This window comes from Quercus robur, chromosome 7 (genome assembly GCF_932294415.1).
Source record: "Quercus robur chromosome 7, dhQueRobu3.1, whole genome shotgun sequence".
Taxonomy (NCBI): Eukaryota; Viridiplantae; Streptophyta; class Magnoliopsida; order Fagales; family Fagaceae; genus Quercus; species Quercus robur.
Window position 1 is genome coordinate 5,706,670 of NC_065540.1, and position 27,016 is coordinate 5,733,685.

The window sequence follows — 27,016 nt, forward strand, 5'->3', positions numbered from 1 at the left end:
CTTGTATGGAAGAAGTGGAAATGAAAACTGCCTAAGGCAAACATCCAATCATACAGAGTTCTCATGAATAACTGCTTCCTATGGCAATGATAATGATAATTGTTTATGACAAAAACTACAGAAGTATGAAAAAAGAGATGGAGAATTTGGGCAATGCCAACATTGTGATCAGTGAATGCAATAAAAAAAAATTGTGAGTAGGCTAAAGGTTGGAGCAAAATTGGAGTAAAACCCTAGAATTGAAGGAAATGAAAATTCATCAAATATATAGGGCTCAAAGAAGAGTAAGAATTGGGAGGCGAGTACGAACCAGATATAATGATCACCGTCGTTGGTCCAGGATTTCATGCAAACAGGATAAAAGAGACCGTCGATTTCAGTCCGATTCACTCATTATCTTGTGAGCCTTCGACGCTCGTCACCCCATTCGATGAACAAGCTTCTCCTCCGCTTGCAACGCTCAGCTTCTTCTTTTTCTTCTTCGTGTGTGCGTGAGAATAGTGACTGTAAAAAGTTTGGTCGTTTTTCTATGAGTTTAACTTCTGTCCGGAGGTGGCGAAAAAGAAGTGTTTTACGACACCCAATGAATGAAAGCCACGTCGTCATTTGACAGAAAAATCAATATACCTCATAACACACAATCATAACTCATTAAATCTACAATTCACCTCACACACGATAGTTTCAGATCTGGAGAGCTAAACCCCAAATCTCCTATCCTCCTCTCTTCTTAGCACCGGAGCTCTGCGCCGCCACATACGCCGCCGCACGCGTCGTTTCCGGCGTTTGAAAAATTATGTTGGAGCCTTCGCAAGTGTGGTGTCACTACCTCAAGGTGTGTTCTTTGAAGATTTGTTATTTCCCCAAATTTTGGATTTCGAAATATTGATGGGTTTGGGGTATTTTTTGGATATCAATCACTTGATTTGGTATGGGTTTTCCTGGTTTTTGGTATTTTCATGGGTTTTGATGGGATTATTAAGTGGTAGGTTCAAACCCTAATAAAAATCTGATTGTGGTTTTCTGTGTATTTGGTCCCCTGTATTGCTCTGCCATTGTTCTTTTGAAAGGATTCATTGAGTTAGTTGAATTGTTCTTTATGTTAATAGTTAATACTTACATACATACATACCATTCATGTTCCTATAATATATACAGTGGGAAATGATATTTTTTTTTATTCTTATATGTTTTAAAAATGTGATATGAAATTTACTTAAACCAGATTAAATAATAAAAATTTGGTAGAATGCTATGGTACTCCTTTCTTTCTCCTCCTTTTCCTGCTTATCCCAACCAAACCATAAATGGTGCTTCCAGTAACTACTTCGTTTGTTTGAGCATCAGTTTGCTGAGGGGATGTGAGTCAGTAAGATTGATTAAATGCAATGAAGTAAAACCAAGGTAGCACCAGCTTTGGTCTAATTTTGTTTCAGCTCTATAACCACGTTTAAATCGTTGGAGAAAAAGAACAATGAAACAAAATTAGACCACAGGGCAACAAAGGGTATCGAGATTGGTAGAATGCAAATAATGCAGTATATTTAAGGTGGGGTAACTTGCCAGTATTATTGAGCCTAACAATCACATTTGATATCTGTCTTGCTAACACAAAATAGTCTTGCATTGAACCTACTTTCATAATAAGGATGTCCTTATCACTTCATTTTAGTTTCTACAAATGGAATTCTAGATTTGTACATAAAGATTTATGAAGGCTAACTTTTGAGTGTGTTAGCTTATCTACGTCCATGAATGATAAATCATTGACTGAACTGCCAAATGGGTGCTATCATATGGCTTTGTATCGGCTAAGTTCACGAGTTAGCCAACAAAGTTTTTGTTGATGGTTACGCGTGTTCTCAAGATGTATATGACTTCTCATTCCTTTTTTTTTTAAATGACTTCTCAAGATTCAAGTGGGTTTTTAAGTGTTTATATTGTCTGATTTCTTTTGCTAATGTTAGCTGCAACTTATTATGTTTTTCTTTTTTCCCAGCTATGATGCAGACAGGTGGTTTTGAATATTTTAAGGAAAATTTCCCTACTATCTTGATTGAAATCTTGGCGTATGTGGCTAGAGTTAGTGAACACTCTGTCATCCAATGCCAGCATGGAAATGAAGCCTAAAAATCATTTATTTTGGAGAACAATTGAATCAGCAAAAGTCACTTCCTAGATTTGGTTTTCTATTTAAATAACTGTGGAGGGGATAAAGCCCTGAAATGAGGAAATTTTATATTTGAACTTTCTCTACTTCTTGCTCTTTTCTCAGCAAAACCTTTTATTTTTTTAGAACAATTGAATTTATAAATCATGCAAATGGCATATTGCAATTGGTAATTGACTTATTACAAATGTAGTGTAAATAGTACCTTTGGCATCACGGTCTAATCTATTAGAGATCTATCTAGTGGCAACTATTTCTCTATTGAATCTCATCACTAAAATAGACTTCCACCAATAATTTCTCTATATTAAATTGTTGAAGGAATCGGCTAGTTTACAGGAAGGTGAATAAAAGTTGAAATTTTTATCAACACATCTCAAAAACTTTTAATCATTTCTTCCAAGTAATATAATATAAAACCTGTCACAATTTAATATTTAACAGATCATGAGATTGATAAGTACTCAATACAATTATTGAAAAGTTTTTAATTTTATTATTTAATCTAAAATATAACCTATCACATAGGTTTGAGAATATATTTGAAAATAAAACCTACCACAATTCTATTTAACTGTCTCTAATTCAAAATACGTGAAATAAATAAAACATGTCATGATATATTGTACGAAAAGAAGATCACAAGATTGGATATACATTTGAAATGAAACCTGTCGTGATATATTGTACAAAAAGAGGATTACATGATTGGAAATACATTTGCAATAAAACTTGTCACGGTTTCAGTATACAAAAGAGGATCATAAGATTGGAAATACATTTAAATCGAACCTATTACAATTCTTTCTAAAAGTTTCTAATTCACAATACATTCATATGAAAGTTTCAGAAAGTTTTGATGATTCAATTGCTCTCCAAAAAACAGGATTTTTAGGATTCATTTCCATGCCGCCATTGGATGACAGATTGTGCACTAATCCTAGCCACATACTCCAAGAATTCATTCAAGACGGTAGGGCAGTTTTCCTTTGAAGTATTCAAAACTATCCATCTGCATCACAGCTGGGAAACAAATTGAGAATAAGCTGCAGCCAAAATTAGAAGAAAAATCCAGACAATAAAAACACTTCAACACAACTTGAATCTTGAGAAGTCATTACAAAATGAAGGGCACAACTACACAACAAAGCAATAGAAATATCAAACCTCATGGTGAACTTTTAGTCATACTTGCTATCATCAATCTAGTCTGACAATTTTTTTTTATCATCAATCCTAGTTTGACACTCTCACCAATAGATCTGGAACATTTAGAAAGATAGCAGCTTTTTAAAAGTATGTCATTAGCATCTGCTGATGTACTTCAATTTTTGTTATGAAATTCTCACAATCAAATTTTTAATATTTATTAAAATGTTAATTAACTTTTCCTTCTTGTAACAGAATTTTATCAAACATGATTTCTTCGACATTACTGTATGGGGCATAGTACTAAACCCAGATCAATTGACCCACGTTAATGATTTACTAACTTTCAGGATCAGGATCCTTTTTGAGGACATGTTAAAATTTCATTAACTTTTCCTTCTTGTAACACAAGTTCATCAAACATGATTTCTTCTACATTACTGTATGGGGCACTAGTACTAAAGTAAAAGCCCACCCAGATCAACTGACCCACATTAATCAAATCCGCAAGGTCATCATGTTAAACCATGAAATTGTTTAATTAAATTAAAAGAGATAGCATGAAAAAGCAAGCCAGTGAAAATTAAGTCTGAATTAGATGGCATGAAAAAACAAAACTATCCGGCCAGGGAGAGGGGAGTGTGGCCAGTAGGGGGGCATATTGAGAGCGATTACTCATTCAGTTATCCTCTCAAATGAGAGTCCCCTGTATTCCCCAGGCCTTTCCAGTAGAATGCAGTTCAAAATGCAACTTGATAGCAAACTACTTAAGGGCCAAATTTACAAAACTCCTATGGGCTCAGGGGATAGTTAAACACTTAATATCACAGATGTGTAATTGAGAATGAGAGAGAGATGCAAACATATTGACTAATAATTCATATTATTTAAACTGAAGGATGAGTACCATAGCATTCTACCGAATTTTTATTATTTAATCTGGTTTAAGTAAATTTCATATCACATTTTTAAAACATATAAGAATAAAAAAAAATCTCATTTCCCACGGTATATATTATAGGAACATGAATGGTATGTATGTAAGTTTTAACTATTAACATAAAGAACAATTCAACTGACTAAATGAGTCCTTTCAAAAGAACAATGGCAGAGCAATATAGGGGATCCAAATACATAGAAAACCTCAAAAAAATTTCATAAATTAAAAAGAAAGCACACAAGAATCATGATTTGGAGCTGAAACATAATAAGTAAGAACCCAAGCTAGCTGGAAAAAAAAAATGAGGAACCACAATCAGATTTTCTTTAGGGTTTGAACCTACCACTTAATAATCCAATCAAAACCCATGAAAATACCAAAAACCAGGAAAAACCATACCAAATCAAGTGATTGATATCCAAAAAATACCCCAAACCCATCAATATTTCGAAATCCAAAATTTGGGGAAATAACAAATCTTCAAAGAACACACCCTGAGGTAGAGACACCACACTGGAAAAGGCTCCGACAAAATTTTCAGGCGCCGGAAACGACGCGTGCGGCGGCGTATGTGGCGGCGTAGAGCTCCGGTGCTAAGAAGAGAGGAGGAGAGGAGATTTGGGGTTTAGCTCTCCAGATCTGAAACAATCGGGTGTGAAGAGGATTGTAGATTTAATGAGTTATGATTGTGTGTGCTGAGGTGTATTGATTTTTCTGTAAAATGACGACGTGGCTTTCATTCATTGGGTGGCGTAAAACACTTCTTTTTCGCCACCTCCGGACAGAAGTCAAACTCTTCAAGTTAATGTGAAACGTTGAGTTAGGGATGATGGAAATCCTGGAATTAAAAGGTGATTTACAGGAATTTCTTATTAGTTATGTAAGACTACTTTTCCTCTCTCATCTCCTTCTACAGGAATTTCTTATTAGTTATGTAAGACTACTTTTCCTCTCTTTTCTCTTTTTATGCAATTTGAAATGCATTCATTTTTCTTGAGCTCATATTAAATTTTCCATCTCCTCTTTTTCTTTCTTAGGTGGATTCCAATTATTTTGAAGAGGGAAATGTGCAATTAGATGCAAAACATGAATATGAAGATTCAACAACATTTTAGGTTATTACATATTTACATGTTTATCAACATCTTTTATGACATTAGTTTTAGTTATTATTATTATTATTATTATTATTATTATTATTATTGTTATCAAAGTCTATTGCCACATCAATTTACAAATGACCCATGTGGACCTTTTGCTTTTTTCTTCCCCTACTACTTACGACTTCTCATATGAGAAAATTGTGAAAATAGTTGTGGTCTTAGACATACTCTATTTGGGAACAATTTATTTATCTTTTTGCTACAAGTTTGATAAAGTATACTTGTTGTAAGGACACGATTCGTAACGAGCCGTAACAGTGTTGGGTTCGCACGTAAAAAGGCCCAAACAACATCATTTGTAGAGCGTGGGTTTGAAAGGCTAGACCTTGGTCACCAGACGGTGGGTTTTTCGTGGTGTTCATACTTGGTTAAGTCGTTTTCGCCCTAGGAGTCTGTCTTCTGGAGGCGGGCTGAGAGGCTCTGGTTTTTGGCCATTTTTCCCAGCCCCCTGTCTGGACTGCTTACTTTTCCTTTTATACTAGCCTGTGTTCATTATCCTTTGTCCACGTGTAGGATCGGCATTCCAAGACTGATACTTGTCCTATCAGCCCATACCCAGAGTGGTTGGGGGTGGTTGTAAAAGCTGGAGAGTATGGCTCTGTCAGGTGCAGAGTATTGAATGGCAGTAAGGGCAGCTTTCCCTGGTCGTTATACTTCCCAGCGTACCCTTTTCTATTGACGCAGATATTTTAGATTTTTTCCCAAGTTGTTTTTATGTCGTTTTTGTCCTTCCTTCCTGTGAGACCTCGAACATGCCGATGACTGAATTGTCCTCGGCTGTGTCCCAAGGCTATTTTGTACTTGTATTACCGATCCTGGGCTATAACCCTTCTCGGCTCGGGCCTTAGGCCCCAATGAATAAATGGGCCAGGGCCACAAACTATTGGGCCCCACAATAGCCCCTCAAAATCCTGCTGTCCGACCTCTTGGTTGGAGAGGAGGGTTTTGGTAACGCCAAGCCTTTATTATGGCTCGTTTAACTCTGTCCTTCATTAATGCTGATGTCTCTTCGTCTACCCAGGAAACATACCGGACTACGAGACATTCCTATGAACTCATTCACAATGCGCTCCTGCCGTTTGATTATCTGAAACGCGCCTTTAATGATTTCCATTTACGAGACTATTTAAATTCGACGGTTTGTTGACGATGTGGGGAAGTGGAACGGGTACGTTCTCGTTTACAGATTTTCTTGGAAATCTGGACAGATTAAATACCTTTCGTTTTGCCCTTCATATAAGAAGAAAAGCAAGAGGTTATTTCTCTTGCACAGAGACCCTTTTAATCCTTCTGAAATCTGAAACCGTTAGCCTCCTCCAGAGTTTACTTTACCCGCTAGTTACACCTTAAATTGTGATACGTTTCGACACAGGAGTAAGTAATGAAGGAACCATACCCCTCCCAGAAACATCATGTTCTAATGAAGCTCAAAATGGCTCGGTCAGGGCAGGGATGGCGGAGACTTAAGATCCTTCTTACCTTCCTTTCAGCCAAAATTCGAAGCAGGGGCTCGTCACGTCAAACTTTCGGCGCGACTGAGCTGGGGTCTCCCATTATCAGTACCAGCCGCTCTCTCATGAGCATAACTAACATGGCACCAGCGTGTTAGGAGTCAGGACTGACGCAGGGATTAAGTGCCCCTGCTTCTTCCTCTCTTCGTTCACTAGTGCCTCCTTTTGTCTCTTTTTCTTCTTCTTTCCACCATCAGATCCATCCTGGTGCTTTTCCTTCTTCCTCTTCTTCTTCTCCTTCTTTCTCTTCTTCTCCTCCTTCTTCTTCTGAAGAAGGTCCTCCTCTCAATATGGGCGCTACTGGGGCAGAGTTTAGAAGGACTTCAGAGACGAGTTTAAAAAGACATCTGACTGCTTATTTGTCATATTGTTGTTGTTGTTGTTGTTTTTTTTTTTTTCATTGTTTTTGTAATCCACCTTCTGTATAGGCTTGTTTAAGCCATTCTTTGTACGTTGTAATATCTCTTTATATTAATAAAAGTCGTTATTGCTTTATTTCACATGTTCTATCTCTTTATTTCTGAAATAGTTACGCCGTGAATAGACATACTATCTTGTGAATTCTTTTTATTTTTACACTTTGACCGACGTCTAGGACCGAAATCTCAGTTAATAGAAAGATCCTACTCTGTGTTTATTGAAACTATCCGACTTACTAATACCGAATCGAACAAACGATACTTAGGGCTGAAACCCATATTAAGAAAAAGATAATATCTTGAATTTAATAGAGTTGTCTGGCACAATAATGCCGACCTGAGAAAACAACACTTACCCCAAAATAGCCGAGATGACTACTGAATGCTCGGCGCGGTGTAGGAGGTAATCATCCGAAGACATATAACCCAAAAATGAACAGCCCCTCCAGGTTGCTGAGTAATAGGGAGTTTCAACATCTTCTTAACAACTTTCATAGCCTTAACCTTTTTCTGGTATTTGAGCCGAGGATTGAGCAACTTAAAATTTTTATTAAGCAGCCGACCTTTCCATAGGTTTGAGTCCGAGGACCATACAATACCTTGGTTTTGTCCAAAACTCAGTTTTCTCATCTAAGTAGTCGGTTTCCCCATAGGTTTGAGTCCGAGGACCATACAATACCTTGGTTCTGTCCAAAACTCAATTTTCTCATCTAAGTAGTTGGTTTCCCATAGGTTTAAGTCCGAGGACCATACAATACCTTGGTTCTGTCTAAAACTCAGTTTTCTCTTCTAAGTAGTTGGTTTCCCTATAGGTTTGAGTCTGAGGACCATACAATACCTTGGTTCTGTCCAAAACTCAGTTTTCTCATCTCAGTAGTTGGTTTCCCCATAGGTTTGAGTCCGAGAACCATACAATACCTTGGTTCTGTCCAAAACTCAGTTTTCTCATCTAAGTAGTTAGTTTCCCCATAGGTTTGAGTCCGAGGACCATACAATACCTTGGTTTTGTCCAAAACTCAATTTTCTCATCTAAGTAGTTGGTTTCCCCATAGGTTTGAGTCTGAGGACCATACAATACCTTGGTTCTGTCCAAAACTCAGTTTTCTCATCTAAGTAGTTAGTTTCCTCATAGGTTTGAGTCCGAAGACCATACAATACCTTGGTTCTGTCCAAAACTCAGTTTTCTCATCTAAGTAGTTGGTTTCCCCATAGGTTTGAGTCCGACGATCATACAATACCTTGGTTCTGTCCAAAACTCAGTTTTCTCATCTAAGTAGTTGGTTTCCCCATAGGTTTGAGTCCGAGGACCATACAATACCTTGGTTCTGTCCAAAACTCAGTTTTCTCATCTAAGTAGTTGGTTTCCCCATAGATTTGAGTCCGAGGACCATACAACACCTTGGTTCTGTCCAAAACTTAGTTTTCTTTTCTAAGTAGTTGGTTTCCCCATAGGTTTGAGTCCGAGGACCATACAATACCTTAGTTCTGTCCAAAACTCAGTTTTTGATATGGGGCCTTGGCTTTAGGGGGATTGGCTCCTCGGCCAAGCCCCTAGAACCATCCATGCGATTGACGCTACAAAGCGTAGCCCCTAGTCAAGAATCATAGCCCCTAGTGGAACTCTATGCTAGAATACTATAACCGGCTGTTAGAAATGACAAGGGAAGTCTCTCGACCTACCGCCTATGCCAACACACAAGCCTCCCCACAGACGGCGCCAATTGTAAAGACACGATTTGTAACGAGCCGTAACAGTGTTGGGTTCGCACGTAAAAATGCCCAAACTACATCATTTGTAGAGCGTGGGTTTGAAAGGCTAGACCTTGGTCACCAGACGGTGGATTTTTCGTGGTGTTCATACTTGGTTAAGTCGTTTTCGCCCTAGGAGTCTGTCTCCTGGAGGCGGGCTGGGAGGCTCTAGTTTTTGGCCATTTTTCCCAGCCCCCTGTCTGGACTGCTTACTTTTCCTTTTATACTAGCCTATGTTCATTATCCTTCGTCCACGTGTAGGATCGGCATTCCAAGACTGATACTTGTCCCATCAGCCCATACCCAGAGTGGTTAGGGGTGGTTGTAAAAGCTAGAGAGTATGGCTCTGTCAGGTGCAGAATATTGAATGGCAGTAAGGGCAGCTTTCCCTAGTCGTTATACTTCCCAGCGTACCCTTTTCTATTGACGCAGATATTTTAGATTTTTTCCCAAGTTGTTTTTATGTCGTTTTTGTCCTTCCTTCCTGTGAGACCTCGGACATGTCGAGGACTGAATTGTCCTCGGCTGTGTCCCAAGGTTATTTTGTACTTGTATTACCGATCCTGGGCTATAACCCTTCTCGGCTCGGGCCTTAGGCCCCAATGAATAAATGGGCCAGGGCCACAAACTATTGGGCCCCACACTTGTATTTTGAAAAAGTGAAAAAAATATTTTTAAAAATAGTTTAAAAAATTGAAATTTTAAAAAAATGACAAAATTTAGTACAAAATTAGTTGTAGCCTAACACCACAACCTTATTTAATAAAATAAACATTACTACATATTTTAAAAATTTAACCGTTAAATTACATGTTCTTTATATTCTTAATACACATGTCAAGTTTTATGTCAATCGAATATACTTTATTATATGATTTATAAACTTATATTTTTTGCATAATTTTAAATTACAAAAACTTGCAATTTAAACAATTTATTGATGACATAGCTATTGATATTTAATTTTCTAGAAATTTTGCAAGTATGGAGGGTATAAGAAGAAGATGTAATCTAATGACGGATTTGTCAAAATTTGCCTCCAATACAAAGATACTAAGTAAGATTGTAACTTTAGGTTACAACTAATTTTGTACTAAATTAACTTTGTCCTTTAAAAATGGCATATTAAAGCAAAAAAATAAAACAAAAAAATCGCCTATTGACATTTCCTGCTTTAACTAACTTAGAGCACTAGCATCAGGTGTGCTAAATGCTAAATTTTTAGCATTTAGCACACCAAATTTGATATTTGCTACAAGAACATTCCAACTATAGCATTGTATGGATAAGTACTGAAAGGATATTCTCTAACCCACTTCTTTATTTCTCAATTATTTCAAAAACTCTCATATTCAATCCTTTTTATCATCCTCATTTGCAAGACTTTTCAAAAACTTAAAGTCCTCTGCACCTCCATGTATTAACTTCTCAACTATTTTGAATATTTCAAGCTGCATGAGTCTAGAAACTTTTGAAATTACTGCATGTATCTCTTCACCAAAAGTTTGAAACCACTTCATGTATCTCTTCACCAGAAGGTTGTGGTTGTTCTTGATTTTTCTTTGTTGAGAAGTACTCTTTTACAAATGAACAATACTCTTTAAGAGAGGAACCAATATTCGTAACAACTTCAACGTGTGGATCTTTCCTATTCCTTTTTCTTTGGTGAGGCTCAGCTGCAGAACTTGTTGATATAGAATGTTGATGTGGTTGTTGTGCAATGAGAGAATTCACCTTATTTTCTTAAGCAAACTTTGTGTCTTAAACTTGGTCTTCAATTATAACTTTAAGACAAATCAAAACTCAGTAAAAAGACACATAATTTGGCATGGTTTGACAATACCTAAACACATGACCCTAACAATCTCCCCTTTTGTCAATCCATGACAAAACCTCAAGTCCAAGAGTAAGCCCAATACATTAATAGCCCGAATACAATAAATGAACTCATATTTAAATAAATTAGTCTATCTAAAAACAACCAATCCTGAGAAATCTTAGCACGAATTAGGATTGACTGTTTTGATTGATTTCATACCCGTCTTTTCTCAAAGCACCTAACAAACATGTTATGTGCACCATGTGGAAGACAATGACAGATAATAAACAAGTAAAGTACGTTTTATCATAGGATATGCCAATTACATACAAATGTGAACCTAACACTAAAGAATTACATTCTTAAGTTTAAAACGTTAATAAATTGTATAGAAGAAGTGAAGTGAACACTACCTAAGGCAAACATCCAATCATACAAAATTCTCATGTATAACTGCTTCCTAAGGCAATGAGTTATAATGATAATTGTTTATGACAAAACTACAGAAGTATGAAAAAGGAGATGGAGAACTTGGGCAATGACAACATTATGATCAGAATGTGACATAAAGAAAAGTAGCGGAAGCGCAGAAAACGTGACTGCTAATATTTTCTACTCAAGAAGCACCAAATCCATAATGACCTATTCTAATACACAATTTGTTGTACAGTGAATACAATTAAAAAAAAAAAAAAAATTAACTATATACAAAACTGGCTTACTTTCATATGCAACTCAACTTCTCTTTTTTTCGACGAACAAAGCTTCTCTTTCTCCTTCAATGCACACATCCACTTCAATTAGTTTTTTTTTTTTTTTTTTTTTTTTTTTTTTTTTTTTTTTTTTCTATAAATTTTTTTTAAAACTATTTCCTAAATTAATATTCTTAGGACATCCATTAATTTTTTCCTTTAAAAAAAAAAAAAAACTGATACACTACATAATATCTACTATTCATAAATGCCTTGGGGGGTTTTAACGTGTTATAATAATAAAATGTTTTTTAAAATTTTGGATAAATTGATTAATGGGGAAAAACCAGTCACATTACTTTCTTTATTTGACGTTGCCATGTGGCTTGGATACATAGAAATATTATTCGCGGTGAACAAAAGGAAGCAACGCTGCCACAAGCAATAGAAAGCAATGTTTATTAATCCATTTTAGTAGGTGGCGGTGTACACTAGGTATCAAAAAAGGACGCTTTCTCTCACCCATTTCTATGTGAGTCATGGTAACTCAAAGACTTAGCATGTGACTTTATTGTCCACTGTGGACACATCATAAATTGGAAATTAATTTATCACGTATATTTGATAATGATCAATCGGAGTTGTGAATATATCATAAAATTTTGATGTCCACAGTGAATTTTTGGTTGTGATGGGATTTCTGATAGTGGTGTCGTGGTGCATGGTTGGGTTTTAGTTTATTCGATTTTCTATTGAGTTTTTTATTTGGGTTTTGTTGGTGTAGGGTCGCAATTTGGGGCCCAAGCTCAAAAGGTATGGGGTCTTGGTCCAAGGAGCCCAGAAACAATGAATTTGTAGATAATGAGCTGTAGAACTAGGTCTTAACGAATTGGACAGTGGTTAATATTGGGCTATACAACAGTTGAACACAAGTGAAGCACGTTAATATCCATAGATCCTCAGTCCAAGAAGATAAGATGAATATATGCTGGTCCCTGTTCGAAGATTACGGTTGTTTGTACTGCTCCTCTATTCTCCTTTCTTTTTTCTGCCCCCTTTCTTCATGGAGACTCCCTTTCTTATATAGTCTTCTTGAAGCCATCGTGGCGTTACATTTGTTGATCATCTGGACCCTTACTTGAGTGCTTGTCTCATTGGACACCCCCTTTCAGTCTTCTGTGAGTTGCGGTGGCAAGGCAGCACTGTTCACAGGTTCCCTCCACATTAATGCAGCCAGAAAAGTAGCTGCAACGCATTTAATGCGGCAACAGCAGCCTCTCCTTAGATATCTTACGGTTCCTTCTTTCCTACGAGTCTGTGGGACGCATCCCTGCTACTAATTTCTGTTGGGGTGGGTTCTTCTAGTAGATAGGGTGCATATTTGAGTCATACTCATCACGTTCGAGGAGGCATTCCTCCTCGGACCATCCTTTAAATGTCTCCCTATCCACGAGAGTTGGGTTGGAAACCCTTTTGGCATCCACTTCCTCTCCTCAGACATGGCTAATCTTCCCGTATAGGGCCTAAGGCTTGTTACATGATTTTGGGCCTTTGCCCCTACAGTTGGCTTTGGGTTTGTTGGGTTTTTGATGGTGGTGCCATGGTGGTGGTGCTATGATGGATGGGTTTGGGCTTGTTTAGTTTTCTTATAGATTTTTTGATGTGGGTTTTGTTGGGTTTTTTATGGTGGTGTTGTGGTTTTGGTGTATATGGTGGTGGTGGTAGTATAATAGTATATGCTGAAGGAGGGAGGGGAGAGAGGGAAAAATTAATATTTAAATGAAGTAAAAAATAGAGTATTGAGTCTTATATATGTATATGGAAAAAGTAGATAGCTAAATTATAAAAAGTAAAAAATTTTAGGTTAATTTAGCTCAAAATCTAAGGAGATTAATGTGAATGCTCATAAAAGTTAATTACAAACTTATGGGAGTTACACTACCCAATATATATATATATATATATATATTTTTTTTTTTTTCTGAATTCATATTTTAGAAATCTCATCATTGGATTACATTATTTATATGTTCTTAACGTGCATGCTAATTTTCATTCCAATTAGATGCTATTTACCATCTATAAACTAATATTTTATGCATTATTTTAAACTACAAAAACTTGAATTTAAAGAATTGATTGATGACACAACTATTGATTTTTAATTACCTGAAATTTTGCAAACATAGAGAATATACAAAATTAATGTAATCTAACGATAGATTTGTCAAAATTTACATCCAATTAAAAATATTGAGTAGTTTAATATTATTTAAAGTTACACTGAATGTAACTTTACATAGCAGCCTATGAGTGGAGCCCGAAATAATCAATTTGACATGTTGAAGTACCTCCATTAATGATATGATACTACATTGGAAATTTGTTTGTTTGCCAAATCTCTAGTCGAAATCAGGTAGCATAGTAAAGTTCATAGTTAACCTGAAATTGCATATATGTATGTGATGGGTGTTACATTAAGTAGGAAATCTACTGGTTATTAATAACTATTCCTTTTTGGTTCTGTCTATCTATTGTATTGTTGTAAACTATGCCGTGGTTGTGAAGAGGTAATGAGTTTGGAGTGCTTGTAAGGAGGGATTACTATTAATCTAAACCATCCGTGTTAAATACGGGCATACTTAAAAAAAAAATGTGGACAATATATAGGTGTGAAATTATGGACACAGCTAATAACGAATGTGTAAAATAGTATTTGCCAGTGTGAGAAAGTAGAACTACTGCTGCCTATGTGCTTGCAAGGCTTTAGACTAAATTGATCTATCTATGAAACAACAAAAGTTTAAATTTTTTGCTTGTGAAAGTTAATTGCACAATTATTAGTCGGATTATGTAAATTGATAAATTTTTATAAGTTCTCAAATAATTTTATTCACACACGTACAAGACTTATTGCATCATGAAAAGAGGCTTAAAAGTGATCTATTTCTGACTTTATGTGCCGTATGCAAAATTCACGCCCATGTTTAATAATTTCCTCTAGCCTAGAATAGAATAAAACAATACTCTCAGCAAAATATTTAGTACATGTGACAGATGTGTACAACAATAGAAAGGGTACTATCAGAAAAAAAAAATACAATAGAAAGGGTACAATGGCTTGCGGGCAAGCGAAAGAGTATGGTACAACTAGTAACAGAAAGGAGCCATAATCCCTCCAAAGTCGTTATTACACGAAACACAAGACAGTGAGGGACATGAGCTTCATCGTATATCAGTACATGAAGTAAAGCCCGTCTACTCCATGTTCTTAATTTACCAATATTGCTTATCGAATGCAGGCAACCAAAAAAAAACAACTTTTTTTTAAGGCTAAAATACAAATTGCACTATTTAATTTTGTCTAAAATTTAATTTAATTTTCTAATTTCACTTTTGATTTTGTTTAATTTAGTCCACCAGTTACTCTTTGTCAAAATTGATGAGTCAGTTACTCTCTATTAAGAGAACAATTTTGACAGAGTCTAACAGAAGTACTGAATTGAGCACAATTACAAGTTAAAAAACTTAATTAGATTTTAGACAAATTTAATAAATACAGTTTGTAATTAAGCCTTTTTATTTTTTATTACCCACAAGTTAAACACAATTGCAGATTAAAATGGCAAGAGCGGAAATGGCATATACGGCCCAACTAGCGAATTTGAGGCAGAATGGAAAAGGAATGGTAATGGCAATGAAAAACGCGGTTACGGTGAAGAAAACGCCACATTTCTCAAGCACTTGGATCGTCAGGAAGAACTTGGGATTTATGAATTTGCTAACGAGAGTGGAAGCAAAGGCGATTAAGACAGCTAGAGAGAACAAGTGGAAGGGTACAGGGAGTTGTGACTGTTCTTGAACGGATAGTAAAGCTATATCAGTGGCCCAAGCCAAACAAAAAGAGATCACAATCTCAGCCCATTCCATGTGGTGCACCAGTGCCAAGCCAGCTTCTTGAGCTTGTTTTTTAGCACCATTCCCAGATGCTTCAGTTTGATCGACAGCGTTGCCCCCAGCTGGCAGAGGAGCTACCACTTCTGAGTCGACAGCTTCAGCAGAAGTTGAAGGCCGTGGAAGTTGTGGGTAAATTTTGGAGAAGAGTCCAATAATTGGACCAAAGAATAGCTTGAAATGATTTGCCATATTCGGATTTTTTTTGGCAGGCAATTCGTATTCACTTGCTAATTAGTCTTGAATAAATTTGTCAAACTATATAGGAAAAAAAGTTCATTTTTTATTGCCTGACAGAATAATTGCGACACCAAGATCCCTATCACTGATTTTCTTATTATAAATCCTTGTACGGTTTTTTAATAAAACCCAAGCTTCTTACGAAAAAATCCATAAAAAAGTTCTAGGTAATTGAAACAGAAAGGGTGGCACTAACAATTTTTTATTCTTTCAGGCAATTCAATAAAAAATTGTGCTTGGTGGCACAATATTTTAGGCAATTCAATAAAAAATTGTTTGGCACCAATTTTTTTCTGTCAGGCAATAAAAAATGAACTTTTTTTTCGTAGTTTGACAAATTTATTATAGACTAATTAGCCAAAAAAATACCTGAATATGGCAAATCCTTTCACGCTATTCTTTGTTCACAAACATTTTGTTCCTAGGTTGACGCACCCACAATTTTTTATTCTTTGGTACATCAATCTAGGTTTAATTCTTTTCTTCTTCTTCTTCTTCTTTTTTTTTTTTTTTTTTTTTTTTGGGGGGGGGGAAGAAATCTAGGTATATTTCTAAGCCTATCTCAGATTACCACTTCTTGGCGAGTGTCCTTTTGTTGGGGGTTTCTAAGATCCAGTGACTTTCTTGATTTGGGTTGAAATTTTGTTTTAACAGACAATACACCCCACCCTCAACTACTTATTTTTAGAGGGGATGATTTGAATTTTTCCAAATACCACTGGAAGTCATTTTCTACTTGCTTTTGAAATGTTATTTATTAATCTGCTTTTGAAATTTTAATAAGCAGGATTTATTTCTTGTCCTATCTGCTCCCCACTGTAAGTTCTTCATAGCTTCACCCCCACCCCCTCCAAAATAATAATAATAATAATAATAATAATAATAATAATAATAAATTCAGCAAGTTAAGTTTGAATGTAAAAGGGACTGAGATGTGTATGATATCCCATAAGAATTTTTACAAATTTTTGTCAACATGTAAAAACCATATTATGGATGTATGACTTTACTTAATATAAATTAAATAGTCATTTCCTATTTTAATTTTAAATAAAAGGCATTTTTTCCACAGAAAGCTGTTTTGTCAATTAGGTATTTATTTTGTCCAACATTAACATGTGTCTAAGGGTCCGTTCGGATACAGCTGAAAACTGAAAACTGAAACTGAAAACTGAAAATCACTGTAGCAAAATAATTTTTAAATGTTTGAATAGTATCGTGGGACCCATTTTTAATGAAAAAGTTGCTGAAAAGTGAAATTTGTGGGTCCGTGAACAGTACACGATGTGCTGTGATTGGTCCAAAAAAATTTGAAAAGTCAAAGTTTGCGGCTACTGTTCATTGAACAGTGCATGAACACTAGCCGCAACACCCAAAACGCTCCAAAACGCGTGAAAAAAAAAAAAAAAAAAAAAAAAAAAAAAAAAAAAACAGACAAAACGCAAACGCAGTTTTTTTCAGCCGAATCCAAACGCGCTCTAAATGGTTTTTGATTGTTGAAATACTTTGAATTTGATTTTTTATTTATTTATTTTTTATGTTAACATGTATTGGGTTAAACAAGACTGGTTTGAGCAATATCATGAGTGGGTGATTAAGAGCCTGTTTGGGTAAGCCTTTTTTATCACTTAATTTCCGTCATTCAATTTCCATCACTCATCACTCATCACTCATAACTCATCACTCATTTTTTCACACTCATTTGGCAACATCACTTTTATTTTCATCACTTAATTTTTTCACACTATTCATGGGTCCCACACCTGTCAGCAGTACAGTTTTTTTTTTTTTTTTTTAGTACCCAACTCACCGAAGCTAATATATATATATATATATATATATAAAACACTGAACGGCTAACCCAGGAAAAAAAAAAAAAAAAAAGGGAACAGCCAACCCAGGAAAAGAAAAAGAAAAAGAAAAAAAAAAAAAAAGAACAACGCCAACCCAGAAAAAAAAAAAAAAAAAGAAAAAAGAAAAAAAAAAGAAAACACTGAACGGCTAACCCAGGAAAAGAAAAAAAAAAAAAAGTCAAAAGGTGGTCAAAAGTTGCGGCTGTGGGTCCCTTATGTGTGTTTAATTACAATATTGTCATTGAGTTATGAGTTATGGAAATTGAAAACAGCCAAAAGTTGTTTTCAGTTTCCATAACTCATAACTCAAAAATCAGAGAATTAAGTGATGGAAATAGAGTTATGGAAACAGAGTTATTGTTTGCCAAACAAACTTTTTACTATGGGTCCCACCATTTTTGAGTTATGAGTTATGGAAACAGAGAATTGAGTTATCAAAAAACTCAATCCAAACAGCCTCTAAGGTTGAGCATATGATACTGAGTACTCTAAATTTTGAGCTTAATGTACAGCATCCATATGCTCCTCTTTGCTAACCTAATTTGTTAGAGAGGTTTTCTCTATTATTTTGCCTACTAGTTTAGTGTTCTTGTAGAACTTAGGTTTCGTGGAAGAGTTGTAGAAATTGTATGTTACAGATTTTGCTTCTACACGCATATGTTGCATTACTTCTCCTCTAGTTGGAGTGAATTATTTTCATATATAGTAAATTTATTAGCATAATCTATTTGAAAGTGTGTTACATGAAACCTTTTACAAGACATTTTTTTCCCTCTCTCTCCCATATACTTCGTTTCTTATATTTTTAAAGGACAAAATTTGGTTACAAACTTTGATGTAGCCAATAATTACAACTCATAGTATAAAAATTAACATAACTACATACTTTGAAAACCTAACAATTGCATTGCATGTCTTTTTTGTTTTTAAGACACATGTCAAATTTTGTGCCAATCGGATATTATTTACTATTTGATCTATAAACTTATTTTTTATGCATAATTTTATACTACAGAAACTTGTAATTTAAACATTTGATTGATAACATAATTATTAATCGTTGATCTTCTGAAATTTTTGTAAGCATGGTGAGTATAGAAAGAAAAATATAATCTATGGGTAGATTTGTTAAAATTCATATATACTAAAAATATATCGAGTAAAGTTGTAGCCACTAACTACAACCTACTTTGTAGCAAAACTTTTTCAATTTTTATTGGACAAAGTTTGGCTACAAATTTAGTTGTAGCTCAAAGCTACAACTTTCATGAAAAAAATTAACATGACTACCTATTTTAAAAATCTAATAATTAGATTATATGTTCTTTATATTCTTAATATATGTCAAATTTTGTGTCAATCAGACGTTATTTACTATATTATCTATAAACTTATTTTTTATGCATGATTTTAGACTACAAAAACTTACAATTTAACCAATTGAGTGATGACATAGCTGTTGATCTTTAACCTTTTGGAAATTTTACAAGCATGGAGAATATAAGAAAAAAAATATAATCCAATTCAACGGTAGATTTCTCAAAATTCACATCCAATAAAAAGATATTAAGTGTAATTGTAGCCATAATATTACATTATTGTAATTTTAAATTAATGTAATCTCAATACAAGAATACAACATTACATTGTGTAGGAAGGTAATGAGATTAAGGTGATATGATATATTTTATAATTTTAGATTATGATAATGTTATAAAAATAAAATAAACAAAAAATCTTAATGTCATATTATCATTATATGTATCACATCAAAGGCACATAAGAGCAAACCAAACGCCCTTTAGGCTATAATAGCATTACGGAAATGGTATAAACGGCCCAGCTAGCGAAATTAAGGTAAAGGGGGTAATGGTCATGAAAACGCTGTTACGGTGAAGAATATGCCAAATTTCTTAAGTACTGGGGCTGACACCAAGAAGTTCGACTTCATGAATTTTCTAACGGAGGAGTTAGCAAAGGCAAGTAAAGAATGCTAAAAAGAGAGCAGCAAGAGGGGGCAAAAATGGCCCATTACCATCAATTTTCAAAATAATTTGCCCAGAAACACTGTTTCCAAACTATATAGCAATATACCACTTTTTTAGGTACTCGAGCTTGGCAAGCTCGAGTACCATGTTTTTTTAACCCACTATCGCCCCATATTCAAGGAGCCCTATAGTGGCGTTTTTAAGCCCTATAGTGACGTTTTCGGGCCAAAAAACGCCACTATAGGGCCCTTGAACCTGTTATGGGGACTTATAAAAAAATTTTGCAGGAAAACGTCGCTATAGGGTCCAAAAACGTCACTATAGGACTTAAAAACGCCACTATAGGGCCCCTTGAACCTGTTATGGGGACTTATAAAAAAAATTTTGCAGGAAAACGCCGCTATAGGGCCCGAAAACGTCACTATAGGGCCCCTTAACCTGGTATGGGGGCTTAAAAACGCCGCTATAGGTCTGAAAACGTCACTATAGGGCTTAAAAACTCCACTATAGGGCTCCTTGAATATAGGGCGACAGTGGATTAAAAAAACATGGTACTCGAGCTTGGCAAGCTCGAGTACCTAAAAAAGTGGTATTTACCTATATAGTTTGGAAACAGTGTTTCTGGGCAAATTATTTTGAAAATTGATGGTAATGGGCCATTTTTGCCGCAAGAGGGAGTTGTGAGTGGACTTGAAGGGATAGTGATTAAAGGCTTAAAGCTATATCAGTGGCCGAAGCCCAACAAAAACCGATCACAATCTAGGCCCATTTCCCACCTCTTCTTCAGACGGCCCAGATTGAATCTCTGAAATTACCGCGTGTGAAAATTACATGATTAGCCGACTAGCTGAGTTTCCGGAAAAAAGTTTGACCAACAGGAAATGACGAAATAAGGAATTTTCTAACTATGGATAAATTATTAGCCACAGCAGAGTACCACATGGATGTGTTGAGGTGGTCCTTTCAGACAATGATAAAATGCCATTTGGACAACTAGCTGATGTCAGCTTTAACCTCACAATAAATAAATGTGGGCAATATCTAGGTTTGAAGAGCTACTGCTGCTATGCGCTTGCCTGGCTTTAGTCTAAATTGATCTCTGTGAAACAAAGACAGTTTTAAGTTTCTGCTTGTGGAAGTTAATTGCACAATTGTTAGTGGGATTATGTAAATTGATAATTTTTTACTAGTGCTTATTTGGGTTGATATTAGATAATTTTTTCACATACGGGACTTACTACATCATGACGGGAGGTTTAAAAGTTATATGTTTCAGACTTTTTGTGCGGAATGCAAAATTCAGGTCCAAGTGTAAAAATTTCCCCCAGAATAGAACAACATAAATTATATAATTTTTAGCAAATATTTAGTACATGTGAGTAACAATACAGAGAGTCCAATGTCTTGGGAGCAAGTGAAGGAGTACGGCACAACTAGTAACAGCATGGAAGCATAAATTTTTAACTTCTAAAGCTAAGCTGCAAATTATAGTTTTTAACTTTACTTAAATTTCAATAAGTTCTCTAACTTTACTTTCACTCAATTTAGACCTCTAACTTTTAACTTTCTTTAATTTTGTCTTCCAATACTCTCCATAAAAAAATGAGCCATTAATGACCTCCAAAACAACGTAATTTTATAGTGAACAAAGTTGAAAGTTAATAGTGTAATTTTAACGGAAATTAAATATTTATTAGGTCCGAGTGTGAACAACCTCCTCCAATCAAATGTAAGGGGAATGAATTAATCTTCAAGGAACCAAACATTACTTGATTAGCTGCCTTGCTGAGCTTCAGGAAAAGGTTCGACCAATAAGAAATGAGGAAATGTGGAATTTCCTTTATCTATGGCCCCCAGTGAGGCTGTTTGCTGTGGGGCTTCAATATACTGAAACTTAGTAATTTGATCGGATACCTTTTCGGTCATAATAAGACTCAATAACTCGTAACCGTCACACCATTTTCTATCAAAGATGAAAATCCTAATTCTAAATCATGAAATGATACAAATGTTATTTGAACTGTTATGATTTATGGATATAAAGTCAATTACAAAATAATTAAGTGATGGATGCAACAATGGGATCATTCAATCAAAAGGTTAATTCACATTAAAAGTTAATGGTTAATATGCATTCTTGCAACCTATGATTTAAACCATCTAATTGTGTTTAATTTTGCTTCTTCTTTTTTTCTTTTTTTCTTTTTTTTAAGAAGGTGGTTAATTTTGATTGGTTCTTAATTAAAATTAATTATATTTTTATTCTCATAAAGTGGCTTAAAACTTATAATTACTCAAATAAATCAGAAATAATGAGTAAAAAGTGATAACTTTTATTTTCTTAGATTAGTTGATTCACATATTCATGCATTTAATAGTATATATTTTATGTAGGACCAAAGCGATATGCTTTTTTATACTTAGATTGTGTCTATGACCAAAATAATAACTTTTATTTTCTTAGATTAGATTAGTTGCACGTCGCAGGACATACATAATAATAATCACTATTAAACAAACTCCTATGAGAAACTGATCCCACCTGCCAGAACTAGTTACCAGGTAATTCATGGTCTTTTTACCTCTGACAGGCTAAGCAGTTTATCCTCATGCCTAGGAGGGACTCACCACAAGAAACATTTAAAATGCATATTGATAAAAGAGGTCAAAATGAAACCAAGGGTTTGAGTTTGACTATCAAAGTCTAGATCAGAAAGGAAGAAAGGAGGAGCTGGAAATTAAGTATGGGGATATAAATGACGGAAACAGCATCTAAATGACAAGCTTCAATAAAGCTACATGTATTTTAGTGTTAATGTTTATTCTCACACATGTACATACACGTGGCTTGTGTTCACACGTGCTATAACTAATTTAGTAGAGTTTGTTTCTGGTATTTAGTGTATATAAGCAGAGTAATCGCTGTAGAATCTTCTTAACGCAAATACGGATATTTTTCAATCCTTCCATTCTAAATTTCTCTCTCTTTTTCTGTTAAGATTCTGTAATTGACATAACTGCTGCTTTTCCACTCCTTTTGGTAAGTAAAATAATCATTTTATTAGAAAGAGGAAAATGCTTTGGTACACTAGAGCAGCTCCTAAAGAATTACATTCTTAAGTTTAAAGTCAATAGAGTGTATAGAAGAAGTGGAAATGAACACTGCCTAAGGCAAACATCCAATCATACAAAATTCTCATGAATAACTGCTTCCTAAGGCAATGATAATGATAATTGTTTATGACAAAACTACAGAAGTGTGATAAAAGAGATGGAGAACTTGGACAATGACAACATTATGAGCAGAATGTGACATAAAGAGAAGTAGCGGAAGCACAGAAAACATGACTACTAATATTTGCTACACAAGAAGCACTAAATCATAATGATCTATTTCGACAAACAATTTGTTGTACAGTAAATACAATAAAACAAATTAACTATATATATATATATATATACAAAACTAGCTTACTTTCAGATGCAACTTAGCTTCTCTTTTTTTTGACGGACAAGCTAGCTTCTCTATCTCCTTCAATGCACACATCCACTTCAATTAGTTTCTTTTTATTTTTCTATAAAAAAATTAATTGATACACAACACAATATCTACTATTCATAAATGCCTTGGTGGGTTTTGATGTGTTATAATAATATTAAAAAATTAAAATTTTGGATAAATTGATTAATGGGGAAAAACCAATCACAAAATTGAAGAAAGTGTTCTTAATTTGAATAAATTGATAAGTGGAGGAATTTGTTTGTTTAAATTGTTAGAAATACTGAATGATTGTATTGTATTTCTCAAGTAATAGAATACACATAAGTGCCTTTATATAGGAGGCAAAGTGTGTAGTACAAGTAAGTGTGCTATACAAGTAAATAAGGTGGGCCTAAAGCCCACATACCCTAATACACGTTAACAGCCCCCCTCAAACTCAAAGTGGATGTGAGACCAACTTGAGGTTGTCAACCAAAGTGCGAAAACGTCTCTTAAGATGTGACTTGGTGAAGATATCTGCAAGTTGATCTTTAGAAGAAACTGAGATCAGCTTTAGAGCACCATGGACAAGATGATAACGGATAAAATGACAATCGATCTCGATGTGTTTAGTCCGTTCATGGAAGATATCATTGTGAGCAATATGAATGGCACTTTGGTTGTCACAATAAAGAGGAGTAGCAGAGGATGTGGATACACCTAAGTCTTTGAGAAGCCACTGTAGCCAAATGAGCTCAGATGTGGTATCAGCAAGGGCACGATATTCTGCTTCAGTACTGGAGCGGGCCACATGAGTTTGTTTCTTGCTTCGCCAAGAAATCAGAGAAGAACCAAGAAGAAAGCAATAACCAGTGGTGGACCTGCGATCAGTGGGATCTCCTGCCCAATCAGCATCAAAAAATGCACGGAGTACAAAAGGAGACTGAGCAGAGTAGAAAAGACCATGGAAGAGAGTGCCCTTTAGGTATCGAAGAATGCGCAGAACAGCAGCATAGTGAGTCGATCGTGGAGCAGACAGATACTGACTCACCTGGTGAACAGCATAGGAAATGTCTGGACGAGTAACAGTGAGATAAACTAGGCTGCCAACTAAGCGTCTGTAAAGAGAGGGATTAGACAACGGTTTCCCGCCTGACGGAGTCAGATACGCATTAAGCTCAACTGGAGTGTCAATAGTCTTGCTATCAGTGAGTCCAGCTCAAGACAAGAGTTCAGAGGCATACTTGGCTTGAGTAATATAAAGTCCATCTGTAAAATGAGTGATTTCAAGACCCAAGAAGTAGCTGAGATGTCCAAGATCTTTCATCTCAAATTGCTGACTGAGAAAATCCTTGAGTTCTTGAATGCCACTGAGGTCATCACCAGTTATGATCATATCATCCACATACAGGAGAAGTAAAATAGTGCATTTGTCAGTGCGACGAAGAAATAAGGCAGAATCATAATGACTGGCCATATAACCTAAGCGAGAGATGGTAAAGCTGAATTTGACAAACCAAGCTCGTGGAGTTTGTTTAAGGCCATAAAGAGCACGCTGAAGGTAACAAACCTTATTTGATTCAACAAAGAGACCAGGAGAGGTTGCATATAAACTTTTTCACTTAAATCCCCATTAAGGAATGCATTTTTGACATCCATCTGAAAAAGGTCCTATTTTCTGGCAGCAGCAACAGCTAAGAGAGCTCGAACAGATGAGATACGAGCAACCGGAGCAAAGGTCTCTTCATAACCAATCACATACTCCTGTGTAAAACATTTTGCAACAAGACGAGTTTTGTAGCGCTCAATGGACCCATCAGAGTGAGTCTTAATCTTGTAGATCCACTTACAACCAACCACAGATTTCCCAAGGGGGAGAGTCACCAAATCCCAAGTATGGTTTTTAGATAATGCATCAAGTTCCTCTTTCATTGCAATCTGCCATAAAGGGTCAGTGGAAGCCTCACGATAGGTGTGAGGCTCATGCAGTGTAGCAAGGGCAGTGTAACAATGATAATCAAGTAAATGTGTAGGAATGGATCTTACCCGAGTTGAGTGACGAGGTGGAATGTCTTGTGCAAGATCTTCAGGCGGAGCAGGAGCAGGGGACCCAAGCTCAGGGTTGGGTAACTCGTCTTCAACCTGTGCATCTTCCACCTGTTCATTAAAGGGTGAACTAGGAAAGGGATCAAAGGTATCTGGTGGTTGGATAGAGAAGTCTATAGGAGGATCAGGAGCAACTATAGGAGGATCAGGAGCAGTTACAGAAGGAATATGTGCCTCATCTGGAAAAAGATCTAAAACAGAGGAGGAAGATAGGGCGGCACGGAAATGAGAGAGCTCGACAAAGGAGCGATGTTCCCAAAAGACAACATTGCGGGAGATACGAAGACGATGAGAGACAGGATCATAACACCGATACCCCTTTTGAGTTTCGCCATAGCCAAGACAACAACAAAGCCTTGACCTAGGCTCAAGTTTGTTATGCTCATGTGGCTGAAGAAGAACGAAACAAGCAGAACCGAAGGAGCGAAGGTGGTGATAGTCTGGAGGTGACCCAAAAAGGCGCTTATATGGAGTTTGATTTTGAATAACAGGACTTGGAATGCGATTAATAGCATGAACAGCATGAAGGGCAGCTTCACCCCAAAAAGGAGCAGGAACTTTGGCAGAGAGAAGAAGAGCACGAATAGTGTCAAGAATATGACGAAGTTTTTGTTCGGCTCTACCATTTTGCTGAGAGGTACCTGGACAAGTTAGTTGATGAACAGTGCCATAGGAATGCAAAACAGTTTGGAAAGCATATTGAGTGTACTCAAGAGCATTATCAGATCGAAAAATTTTGATACGTTTGGAAAATTGAGTTTCAACCATTTTTGCAAAATTAGAATATACTTGCAATAACTCAGAACGATGTTTCATATTAAAAATCCAGCTATAGCGAGAGTAATCATCAACAAAGACAACAAAATATCGAGACCCACCAATACTAAAGACAGAGGAAGGCCCCCAAACATCAGAATGAATAAGGTCAAAGATATCAGTAGATATTGATTCACTAGTATTGAAAGGCAAAGCTGGTTGTTTTCCTAACTGACATTAAACACAATCAAAATTTTTTGTAGACACTAAACCTAACAAACCTCTAGAAGCTAATTGTTGTACACGAGAGGAAGATGCGTGACCAAGTCGAGTATGCCAAAGTGCAAGGGAAGGAGTAGAAGAAACTGCAGCAGCTGCAACAACAGAAATAGGAGCAACAAGTGGAAGAAGAAGGTTGTCCACGGGAAACATACGCCCAACTCTGGGACCGGTCCCAAACTCCTGTCTCCTCCTTGGATCCTGCACAATACATCCAGAATAATAAAAAATAATGCGATAACCTAACTCAGCTAATTGTCCCACAGAAAATAAATTGTAAGAAAGGTCAGGAACATTAAAAATACCAGGAACCGAGAGACTAGAGGTCGAAACGGAACCTATATTATGACCAGACATAGTGGAACCATTTGCTGTGTGAATATTAAAAGGGTGTGGTGCAGGTTTAAGTTCAGAAAATAAGGACGAGTGAGGAGTCATGTGATTGCAACAAGCAAAATCCATAAGCCAAGAGGAAGGAGACATACCAGATAAAGCTAAGAGAGAAGAGGAATAAGATGCATTACCAACCATACGAATGACATTAGCGATGATATTTTTAAGGTCATCTGTGGACATGGTGAAAGTGCGTCCTGAAAACTTAGACTGTGCAGAGACGGGAGCCATTGGTTGGACACTCTCAGTATTAGCAACAATAGCAGCGGAAATTGACACAGCTGATTTGTTGCAATGATAGCAAGTCTCAATATTGTGGCCAAAACGTTTGCTGGATTGTTGGCGACGATTATT

General features: G+C 35.9%; 1 protein-coding gene and 1 long non-coding RNA gene across 12 annotated transcripts in view; one reads left to right on the top strand and one right to left on the bottom strand.

The window, feature by feature from the left end:
- Nucleotides 1–27,016, bottom strand: part of LOC126691910 (uncharacterized) — a 53,563-nt gene that overhangs the window by 5,733 nt on the left and 20,814 nt on the right. For 7 of the 11 annotated variants that reach the window (XR_007644877.1, XR_007644875.1, XR_007644881.1 and 4 more), the window contains exon 1: nt 311–512. The exons of 2 other annotated variants lie outside the window; for them this stretch is intronic. Coding sequence is in view for 2 of the 9 variants with exons in the window: in XM_050387249.1 (XP_050243206.1) it covers nt 311–348 (38 nt within the window). In the remaining 7 variants the exon portion in view is untranslated. Of the gene's footprint in view, nt 1–310; nt 513–27,016 lie in introns of those variants that run through there. 2 more of the 11 variants (XM_050387249.1, XM_050387248.1) reach the window with 1 other exon arrangement.
- LOC126691911 (uncharacterized) lies at nt 687–2,265 on the top strand. The gene is made up of 2 exons (XR_007644885.1): nt 687–835; nt 2,000–2,265. It is a non-coding gene; the product is annotated as an uncharacterized LOC126691911 (long non-coding RNA).